Below are 12,066 nucleotides of genomic sequence, written 5' to 3' on the forward strand. Positions count from 1 at the left end.
TTGGGAATAGGAGAATGGAACAAAGACTTCCCGGTTTGGGGAAGTTCTATTCAAGAGATGGGAAGCAATCAATGATGGTCTTCAGCTGGCTTTTGAAACAGCCTCCCACCACTCTACGAGGATACACAAAGAGCTGTTAGACCCAAGACAGAGAGAAGATCAGTTCTGACTTAGTGGATTTTACCCGAAATAAGAACTAGGGTGAAAAATACGATTTGTAACTATTTTTCTTAACATATTAGGCTTAGATGGGTGTGTTTTGTTTATTTTAGATTAGAACTTACTTTGATCTGTCTGTTTTCACTTGAATCCTATTTTTATACTTAATGAAAACACTTTTGTTTATATCAAGTCCAGCATAAATAATTGTTACGGGGGGGGGGGGGGGGGCAGCGAGCCACAGCTGCGTATCTCTTTCATTGATAAAGAGGGAGAACTTATGAGCTTTCTCTGTTTAAAATTTTTATACAGAGCAAGAGAGATTTATTTGGGGGTTTGGTCTCTTTTGAGGGCTGGGCTCCTAAATGCTATCAAGTCCTTATAGCTGAGGCCTTCCAAAGCTCTTATCAGGATCTGTGTTACTCTGCTGGGTGGCTGTTACTTCAGCTCTGTGTCTTGGTTGGGAGAAACCAGAGCATCTTGCCCAGCAGAACAGGGTTGTAGGGTACCCAAAGGGTAGGTAGGTAGGCAGGCAGGCTCAGTGGTAAGAGCAGCACACAGGGTGACAGTCTTTGTAATCCAACACATCACACTGTCCTTTTGCAAAGTACCCTACGTTGACCTTGACTCGCATTCAAACCCTGTTGCTAATTTTTAAATGGCATAGTAGCCAATTCGTTGCTACATCATCTAGTGGAGAGCAAGTTACCTTAAAGACTTTATGGAATGTCCTCTTACCTTGTCCTCTTCTAGTCTCTGCTTTCGTTTTTCCTCTACTGCAGCTCGCCTTCTCTCTTCTTTTAGTCTCTGTTCTTCTAACTTCTTTTTGCGCTCCTCTAGGTGTTTTTCGTAATGCTGCCGTGCTTTCTCTTCTCTTTCTAACCAGATTGACTCTCTTGCAGCTAAAAGAAAAGTAGACATAAAATGTAAACATATTATACCATTTACAATTGCAACACACCTCTGATATCCTGGAAAAAACTCTGTAGTGTAGACAGTCTCAGCCTAGGTTACCTCAGATTGGGTGAATTTACGATCTTTTTAAAAATCAAATATACATATACACACCAATAACCTGGTGTGCGCTTGCTTTAATTACTGTATAATATCAACATTAGAAGTAGAAATAATGAAAATATAGTCTCAGAAAAACTGACCTATGCAAATTATTTCATGCCCTTTTAAAATTCCTGAATTAATATTTATCTTGTCCCCCTCACTTGGAGGCAATGGCTCCACACTGGGTCTTGTGGCAGGAAAAAATGCTCAGCTGCATTAAGTTGCAAACGTGAAACCATAAAAGGGACAATTCTGCTTTGGAGCACATCTCAGACCACTTTGCTGTCTATGCCTATTGCTTCTTTTTCTAAGCCATATTTTGCTAGCTACTCAGATTAGTGTGATTTTACTCTGAAAGTTGATTATTGAAAAACAATATGTAGTATTACTTCTCTACTCAACAGAATAATGACTAAATTATGTACACTTCACACTTCCCCAAACCTGCTGAAGGCAATATGGATACATTGGTGTCTGTGCATAATTTGGAGATTGTAGGTTTTACCAGTGTCACTAAAGGCAAACGTGGGCCTGCATAACTGTGATTACTGGGGAGGACACACAAGGAAAAAGTAACTTGCCTCGGCCCTCAGAAGTCAGGTTGTGTTTACAGGGCTGGCAGATGACAAGAGAGACCACCACCATGATGCAATTTTAAGTCACTTTTTCTATTTTAATGCTCTTTTTGTCTTCCTCTGACCCAATTCTTTGTTTTTAATGTTGTCTTTTAAGAACAGAAATACAACATTGCATATATGTCCTCGGTCTTTAAATCACTTCTTGTAACCCCTTATTGTCTAGTGAATCTGCTACCCTTCATTTCAGAGTCACAGACTTCCACTGTCTCTCTTATTTTTGTGCCATGGTTATGCAGGAAATCAGACTAGAAGATCATAATGGCCCTGCCTGGCCTCAAAATCTGTGAATTTAAGTTGTGCTGTACAAATGTTTATGATGACAGTTCCAGGCTACACAGCATTTACAATCTAAGCTGGTAAAGGTATTATATATGATCAAAGCATTATACACGTTTATATTTTATATACATAAACAAATAGACATCAACTAGTCCTTATTGCCCCTCTCAACTGATCCTTAATTAGTTGGCTAATTACTTACTAATGTCATAGAAGAAATGGGTCTTGAGAAATGGTCTGAAGGAAGACAGAAGGAGTTCCCAATCCTTATTCCAAAAGGGAACTGGAGTTTATGGAACTATATACAAAACCAAAATAAATGATTTGATCTTTATTTATTACAAACCTTGAATTTCTCTTGCTTTCCAATAAAGAAAGAAGCTGGAATCTTTTCTTTTCATGCATTGCTATATGACTGTATTGTGACTAATTTAGATCGCAATCTCTACAAAATAAGGATTTTGATTTCTCCCTCAGTACAGCACCCCTTTGCTTTTGGTATTAATTTCTTTCTTTCATTCACTGATTGAAGAAATAAAGACAGAAAGAAAGAAAATCCATTCACTTGTTCTGTAATGCTTGAATAAACTAAAGAACTTCAGTAATACCATGATTCAAAATCTGCACCCTGCTGGATCATTTTCATCATTGTTTCAAAGCTTTGGCACATACCAAGTGGAAACCTACCTGATTTAAGCCCCCATTCTCTTTGGCGCATGGCAAAGATTTTTAAAAGCATCGAAAGGACTTAGAAGTACAAGTCCCATTTGAAGGTTCCCTCTCTTTATACAGTATATATGTTGGCTTTCATTCAATCACCATTTAAAGACAAGCTCCCAAGAAGCTGAGCCTTGACCTTATCAAACAAGCAGTGCACTAACAAAAGACTTTCTCTGGGTTCCCAGATCAAATGGCTCATCCTTTGTGCCAAAATGTGCATTGACTGAGAGAGGACTTGACGTTGGTATTCTTGAAAGTAAGTACTTCTGGAACGTCAAGAAAGCTAATGGGGGAAAAAACCTGCCAATGTCTCCAGTATTTTACTTGGTGCCTTTCTGTCAATTAGTCATAGTGGCAATAATCTGTTATCCTGTGTGAATATGAATGTGTCTCTCCTTTCATGCTCATTTTCACAGAGAAACTGAGGATCATAAGAAAAAGAAGTTTGTCCTTGGACATGCTTATCTAGATGTTTCCACTAAAGTACATATTAAACTATATAAATGTAGCTTTGGTGAAGAGGAAAAAGAATCCTACAGGGATGCAGAAAGTAATTGATATTTGTCCTTTCAAAGTGAAACAGGAGTAGTATGTCCCCTTGTCCCTGTGTGATTTTAGGTAGATAACTAGACTGTCTGAAGAAACTTTGTTTATGGACCTTGTAGTAAGAAAACAGATGCTGGCTCTGGCCAGCTATGATTTGTAGGGAGAATGAGAGATTTGAGCTTTTAAGATTTGTTTTCTGGGAACTAGAGTCTGAAAAAAAAAATCTGCTCAAGTATTGGTGTAAACTGTAAAGCCTCCACTACTGTATATGCTTTCAGGCCACTGCTGGGTAAATATAGAGGATTCCCATTTCCCCTTCTAGCAACACCCCTAGCACTTGCCTCTACCCCTAGGGATAGGGTATTTAAACAACACAATGTGCAAATGCTTAGAAGATAGACAAAACTCATGGCAGAACCCCCACCCCATGGTCATTCTTATAAGGATTCTCAAGGTTGAAAAACTGCCAGACAACAGTAACTTACATAGTAGCAATGGATTACAGCAGGGGAGTCCAAACTGTGGCTTGCGAATAGCATGTGGCTGTTTTACACTTCAAGTGTGGCTCATGGAGGGGAGAGGCTACAGCAAAAGTAGTGGCTCTCCCTGCAGCCCTTTGCTCTTTGCTGCTACCTCTTCTCACAGCAGCAGCTCCCAGCTTCCTGGCTTCAGCAGCTGCAGTGCAGGGAAGGGGCCCAGTGGCACCCTATGCTGGCCTCATAGTGTCACATGTCAGTGCTTAGAGCTTCAGCAGGAGTGAGGATAAAGCCCCAGACACCTTTCCTCACATGGCTGAAGCCTCAAGCCCCGGCGCACACATCACCTTGGGCTGAAGACCTGAGACCTTCCTCTCCACAGGACTAAGGCCACTATCCCTGCAGGTATGCCCCACGAGGCTGAAGCTCCAAGACCCCCCTCATAACAGGGCTGAAGTCCCAAGCCCTGGCAGGCACATCCCTGCTCTTGAACTTCTGAAGATTATCATATCCAGCTCAAAGAGTCAGTGAGTTTGGTCTCCTCTGGGTCACAGGTCGTGTGGGTAGGTTTTGAGGGCACATAAAAACGAGAGTTCAGAATAAAATAAGGAAGATTACAACTGAAGTGGACAAAAACAACCTTTTAAACCAACAACTAAAAAGCCACCTCTTTCCACTAACCACAGAAACCCCAAATCCCCAGAAAACAAATAGCTTCTTCATTTTATAAGGAAGTTGGCTGACAGTATATTAGCCTTGAGAGCCTAGTTACCTTCTCAATGGTGGGTGTAAGTGCTAGGTTTTTGTAATTTATGTTAAATTATTCTTAGAAAACAATTATCCCCATATTTGCATATACCCACACTTTTTTCCATAACGGGCTCAATCTATTCCTACTTCTAAATAAACTCATCAATTCTTTAGCAGTAATTGTTCCTAAATTAACTCTCATTAGCACCAGGATAACTATCTCAACTGCTTTCACTCCTTCCTGGATGCGTAAGGAATTTTTTTACAAGAACACTAAGCTAAATTTTCTGTAGCTCAGCTAAAATTAAATATATGAAAAATACCATTCTAGAGATACACATTCAAATTTCAAGAGATGAAAAAATTATGAACATGACAAAACTCAATTCAAATGTCATACAAGGATTCTTATAGACCTCTTTCCATAGTATCCCATATAAAAGTGCAGAGTTTGCACGCCAATGTAAGAATTAGAGCGATTTACACATCGATTATAATTTACATTAAAAGACTTGTGATTTGGGATCACATCACAAATCTGCAGGACACCTTCAAAGAAAATTTTATGATCCTGATTCATCAAACAATGCTCAATGTTGAAAAATAGCCAAGGGATACTTTATGTTTAATTGGAGGAAAGGGGGCAGAAGATGAGGGGAGAGGAACAAACAAACCTGCATTAAAGACTATGCCAAACTCAGGGATACATTAGAGTGATCAAGTCATATAATACAGTATAAGGCTGCAAGGAAAGAGCATTAGAGCATGTCTCAAAGGTTGAGCAAGTTATTAATAGATATTACCTATATGCAAACCAGTATAACTAGACTATACTACACAAGGGAACACAATTGAATCATTATTCTTCCACCATGCCCTTCCCTTTTACAATAACGACAAACATTAACTTGGCATATACAATCACCTTGGTTATCATAGTCTCAGGAGAACAATGTCATTAATGTTTTCATCTGCCTTTTACAGGATTCATAAGGATGTTTTGTAGCTTAACTAGTTGACTTTTTAGTATATTTAAATTTGTTAGAGTATCTCACCCCTCACAGCCCAGCTAAAATGACATCAAATACAACAATTATGTGGACATAGCATTAAAGCTGTGATGTAAAATGACAAATCCCAGAAACTGACATTTGTTCTGAAGTTACAGCATAATGATATGAAAAAAACTATGTTAGTCAACATGTTGGTCTTTCAGGACTACTGTCAGTCTGAAACAAGTCAGTTCTGCCAAAGTGAACTATTTTCATGTGGGTGAGGTTAACTTACTCCTGAGCCACCTGCCTGTTTTTTTAATTGTACATTGTTGATTTCTCTTAATGTTTTGCTCACCTGCTGTTTGGAAAGATTCCCACAGAGAACAGAGTATGCATATACTCCATAAGGATATACAGGCTAGGGTTGTGTGAGAGGGCTCAGTGCTCCCTGTTAACTATAATCTGTAGGAAGGAAGCAGCTGAGGGAAAAAACCCAAAACAAACAAAAACAAAAATCCCAACAGCCTCCACAGTTCTCTGAGGTTCTCAGGTCCTCATCACCCTCTTACTCTTTGCTTCTTTTCCTTGGCTTTGGCATAAAAAGATGGGAGCCTTCTGCTTCCCACCAGACGTGTTTGACTCTTGTTTTGCCACCAATGCAGAGGCAAGCCAACTTCTCTAATATTTTCTGGTATGGTGGCAATTTTGGATGAGCAGATTATTTGAGTGGAGATTCTCTAGCATTTTTCTTGTCATCTGTCATTTCTGACACTACCTGGTTGACATCAGCAAAAGCCTTTTCTTCACAGAATTGCACCTTAGCTCTGCTGTCAAAATCCGCATTCTTTGTTGCCTAGACACTAATCACTTTCTTATTATATCAGCAATAAAATGCATCACTGGAAAATGGCTGGCTGGCTGATTGAAAGAAAAACTTCAAAGTTGTAGTTATAGCCGAATTAATGTCAATTCATCTACTGAATGATCCCCACTAAAATTCATTTACTAATTATTTTCTCCCCTCGGAAATCCTCCTGGCACTTTCTACTCTTCTGACCATCTCCCAGAATGAATCATTCTCCAGTATCATTGATCCCTAGTTTCAGTGAAGCTCCTGATTTCTCCTGATTTTGGCAATGTTGGAGAACATTTAGCTGTTTCAGTGAAGCAGGGCATGTAGAGGGGAATTCCCAAATGGAACCAATTTTTAAGTAGTATGTTATTAACAAGAGGCTGGTTAGTGGGTGCATACGGCATGTTTTTCAAGGCATAAGCCTTGTTGCAATTTGCCTTAGAAAGAATTATGGTCCAGTTCTTGCAACATCTTGCACCCACCTTCCTATTGTGCAAGGTGCTGTACGAATACAAAATAAAAAGACACTCTTTCTTGACAATATTCTGCCCCCTAGGTAGCAGAATCCTTTGGTGCATCAGCTGGTGGGGATCCTACACCAAATTCTCATTCCAGTCTCTGGCACAGAGGTCATGGCCAGAGCATGGAGGCTGCTGATAGCTGGCATGGATAAGACTAGTCTTCAGGGGGCTTTTAATTACAACAGAGGCTGGTCTAGTGCTGGGGCAATCCCATGGTTAGGGGAAATGCTAAGATGGCACTGTGCTCTCGCTCAGTTGCACCAGTAAAGGGCATAAGTCATAAGTAATGCGAGGGGGATGAAGGTTGGAGGAGGGTTTAACTTTTTACAGGTTTATTGAAAGAATACCAGCAAAGCCCTGCAGATCCACAGATATTCACTTTATATATCCATGGGAATTCGCATCTGTGGATGTGAATGCAGATATACGCATTTCATTTTTGCAGATACATATCTGAACGTGAATATAAAATTTATATCTGTGCAGGGCTCCAAATATCAGGTCTGTTCAATTATTAAATCTCCCTTTTTATTGTACCAAAAGAGTAATCACCATTGCTCTTCAGATCAAAAAACCTTATCCATATAGCTATATGACAATGGACATTATTAACATATTATTGTTATGGCAACACAATATTTACCTTGCCGACAGCATTTCTGGTATTCCCCACATTAAGAACGGGAAATGCAATAAATACTGCAATACATTTATGAGCTGTTAGCAGTACAGCGTCCAGGTTTAATGGCACCAACTGATTTGAAACTTAGACACACTCTAGAAACATACATATAAATGTTTCACTCGTATATCATTTAATTGCACAATTAAGTCAAATAAAATAAAAATTATGCTATTTTTTTGCTGATGGGGCCAGAAGAGAGTCCACGTGGTTAGAATGGAAGTAGCGGTGATAAACCAGGATTAGTATTAACCAAAGATTAGTGCAATCAAAATATAGAGGGAGGTAGTGCTCTATTTGTCCTTGACTAAAAAGAAATATTAAAGGAAAACTGAAAAATTGCAATCATTTTATAGAACGCTCTTTACTTGTTCTATAGTACACCTGAGATTATTATTCACTTTGAGTTTGGATGACGATATTCAATTTCATTTTTGTTTATATGCACTGTTATAACCATGTTGGGCTCAAGGTATTAGAGAGACAAGGTGGGGGAGGAAAGATCTTTTAATGGATCATCTTGTGTTGGTGGGAGACTTTAAAAAGCTCTTCATAAACTCAAAAGCTTGTCTCTCACCAACAAAAGTTGGTCCAATAAAATATATCTCCCTCACCTTGTCACATTTGTTTATAGTCCATTTCATTTCTATATGCTCAATATAGCAAAGTTTGGGTTGAAGAAAATTATTTTATGTAAAACCAACTGTCAAATTTGAGGGCAAATTTTATATCATGTAACACTTTGTTGGGGTGCCCAAATCTGTAACTCATCATGTTACCCCCCTGGCTCAGTGAGAGAGAGAGAGAGAGAGAGAGAGAGAGAGAGAGAGAGAGAGAGAGAAAGAGAGACACTCACTCTTCCCCGTGATAAAATGGGTGTCAGCTCCCTGATACTAGCCTGTTGGCTACCTCCTCTGGTTTATACCTGCCTTCAGTTTGCCTTGCAGATTAATGAATAATGTACCCCAGTTTCCAAGCTCCTCTGACGAATCCCCCTGTAGTGCCCAGCCCCGACTCACTCACACACACACACACACACACACACACACGTACATCTCAGGGTCAAGTCTTTTAAAACATCACAGCATGAAAATAGAGTTATAATGAAATAGATTCGTTCTCAAAGATGAGGATCTAAGAGATACGGAGTCAGCAGAATGGAAACAACAATGATTACATATAAAACAAAAGCGTGACCTGTTTCTTCGAGGCCAAAGCAGGCTAAATTCCTTGTCCACAGCAGTTTCTCACCTGTCAGCAGTGGTTCCCAACCTGTGGTCCTACTGCAAGGGGGGCTGTGGAAAGTTTAAAAATAAGGATCAGGCCCAACACGGTGGGCATGATCCTTACTTTTCTTTTTCTTTCCTTACTTTTATCATCTTTTTTTTATTTTCTCCTTGAGGCATGAGGTCCATGAAATTTTAATCGATTGAAAAGGACTCCATATGCTTGAAAAGGTTCAGAACCACTGCCTTCAGTATTTCCAGGTAAGCCAACTTGGAATCCTGTTTTCATGAAAATAACCTGATTACTTCCTCTAGTGCAGGATGACAGGCTTATAGTCCAATAACCCTTTGAACAGCACTCCCAAACAAAGCTCTTTTACCTCTACTGTTCTCCTCTTCCTGTTAAACCTGTATTTAGCTCAGGGACTGGCAATAGGAGCCTATTGTGAAACAATACAATACTTTGATGTACGTCAGTTAGCTCCATGGATGAACACTCTTGGTCTGAGAGAAAGCCTGCCTCTGCTGGTGGTGATTGATACCTTAACAGAGACCTTCAGAGTGTGTTTTCACTATAGACACACAATATCACGAGAACATACATTTTACAATGATATCAATGACCATTGTGACCACTGCTTTCATTTGATACCTTGCAAGACACTATTTATGGATAAATACCATGACAATGGTATTAGATGTAGTGAGTTTGTCAGACATTGCTGATGCAGACCCAGACCAATGTGTCTCTGTCACAGATCAGACCAAATGAAAGCTTTAAAGGCTATACACAGTCTACAAGTGACAGGCGATAAAGCCTGCCAAAATGATTGTAGGAACAAGGGAGAGAGGATAAAGGAACTGTATCATCGACATTTTATACCTCTCTAAAGGAAGAGAGAATACCAATCTAAAATTGACAGTATGGCCAAAATGCAAAGTGACCCAATGTACCAAGTCACATGCAAAACATCCTAAAGCATTCATGCTTTTAATCATTTTTCAAAAACGGTGGCTGCCATTTCACTTGTAATTTTCTTTCTTTCAATTAGCCTGGAATGTTGGATATTTTGTTTCATATTTTTCCCTGCTAGAACCCCGCAATCTAAACTATGAAAGGCGCTCTCATACATGTGTGTCACATGCAGAACTCTCATGGAACTCAGTACTGTGCGAGCAGATGGATCCATTCCAAAGAGATACCAGGCTTTGACCATCAAGGAGCAGCAGGAAGACAGATACATATGTTGGATGTTTTACAAAGAGTAAGATGACAAAAACCCTGCTCCAAAGGTCAAATAGGATTTTCTTCTTATAAGGTGGTTTAGTAAGATAAAACACAGGTCTGGCAACACTTCATAGTACATAGTACATAAAATAACACCATTATTAACCAGAAAGTGGCAATGTTTGATACCTAAAGAACAGTTAAACTTTCACACTGATTTCAGTAGCACAGAGAGAGCTAGACACTATGCCTCAAAGAAGACTATAGGCTGTCACAATAGGGTATAGTACAGAACTACCCAAAATGCTCGAGACTCAGATATAGAAAAGACTTATTAGATTAGAGAATCAAATCCACCGGAGGGCAGACTATTATCCTATTATAAAAAATATTTAAGATACTAAACTGATACTTCAACTTGATCTTAATAGAGAAGAGTGAACAAATTAGATTAGTTCTCATTAGGAGATGGATTAAAGTTCAAATTGCTAAAATATAAAGGCAATTGATAAAATCACACACAAACTTCTAATAATGTTCCTTGGCTTACTAAAACTAAGAAACGATGTACCTTGTGGTAGAAAGTTCTGAATTCCACTCTAAAAAGCATTGAAAGCTAGACCATTGACGTGAATTTACACTTTCAAAAATGAATGTGAACTTTTAGCCCTAGGAAAAAAAGTTTGTCTTTCTTCAGCCTCAGTAATGCAGTGGAGCATAATACCACGGCATTAATAAAATCCCAATTCCAGTTTGCAGTAAAAGTTAAACATGTTCTATAAAAGATTATGTGATTTGATTTTCCAATAGGAGAGAAGTTAGACATCTCTTTCCTCAGGTTCATAGGATACAAGTGACGGCTCTTCTAGGTTTGCATTGAGAAATGCAGTCTGTGTGTCAGCACAGAAGTTACTGCTTTGTTGTAATATTACACACTAGTATTAACATTCATAGACTGTGGTTCAACAGGCAGCTCCTAAATCATAATATCGATGGATAAATACACCACTGAAAACATAATGCCTCTTCCAGTTGTAAACTCAAAACAATGTTTCATGAAAGAATGCACAATACACTCCTGCATTATTGGAGTTTGCTGAGCTCTCCATTTGGGAATGAAGCAATGCCACAACAGTTCATAAAATGCCACATCAAAAAAGCATTGTAGTATGTCACACTCAAAAAGAAACATTCCTCAGCACACAGCAATTTAAAATGTCATTTCAGGAACAGATGTTCATTTTTCAGCAGCTGGGAAACCAGAGTACAGAAACAGCATAGGAAAACACCTGCTTGTGCTCTGTTCTGGAAAAAATTCTGGATAAAAGGAGGAAGGGTTAATATCCCTGACCCCAAGCAAATAAATTGCAGAGATGGACATCTCCTGGATGACAAACACTGCTATGGAAAACACACATCAATCTCTGAGTGTCTTTTGTCCCCATCCACTCACCCAGGCGCACACACAATCTGATGACCAGTCTATGAGTAAGAGTAGGAGATGTTACAAATCTTTCTGATAGATATCTAGAATTAAACTGATGAAAATGCATGCTTTGTTCAGTTTCAAAAATCACGTTCAGCCCAGTATCACATAATGTAGGTGATGAAAGCGCAGTCCTGTTCTGAAAATTGCATGTATATAAAAAAATGACATCATGGTTGGGCTTTTGTAATCGTTGTGATTTGATGATTTTCAAATGAATTTTGCTCATCTTGCAAGTTTAAAAGATGGGATGTTCAACTGTTACAACTGCAAACTAGATCTGGGATCTGAGAATTAGTCTGTTTTCTGTCTGGTGTGTGCAGCCTCTACAAATTAATAATTTTACCCTCTGTTACATTTTGGCAAATCCCATTGTTTTCCATGCAGCAGTAAATACAGTCACCAAAGTGTGAATGAGGGCAGAATTTGGCCATGCACCTGTAATTTA

The 12,066-nt window shown here is 39.0% G+C and overlaps 1 protein-coding gene across 13 annotated transcripts in view; it reads right to left on the bottom strand.

The window, feature by feature from the left end:
• Positions 1-12,066, bottom strand: part of MAP7 (microtubule associated protein 7) — a 193,305-nt gene that overhangs the window by 52,423 nt on the left and 128,816 nt on the right. For all 13 annotated transcript variants that reach the window (XM_089777272.1, XM_089777269.1, XM_089777271.1 and 10 more), the window contains one exon: positions 898-1,061. In XM_089777272.1, the coding sequence (XP_089633398.1) occupies positions 898-1,061 (164 nt within the window). The remainder of the gene's footprint in view (positions 1-897; positions 1,062-12,066) is intronic.

Source organism: Pelodiscus sinensis, chromosome 3 (genome assembly GCF_052426305.1).
Source record: "Pelodiscus sinensis isolate ZL-2025 chromosome 3, ASM5242630v1, whole genome shotgun sequence".
Classification (NCBI taxonomy): Eukaryota; Metazoa; Chordata; order Testudines; family Trionychidae; genus Pelodiscus; species Pelodiscus sinensis.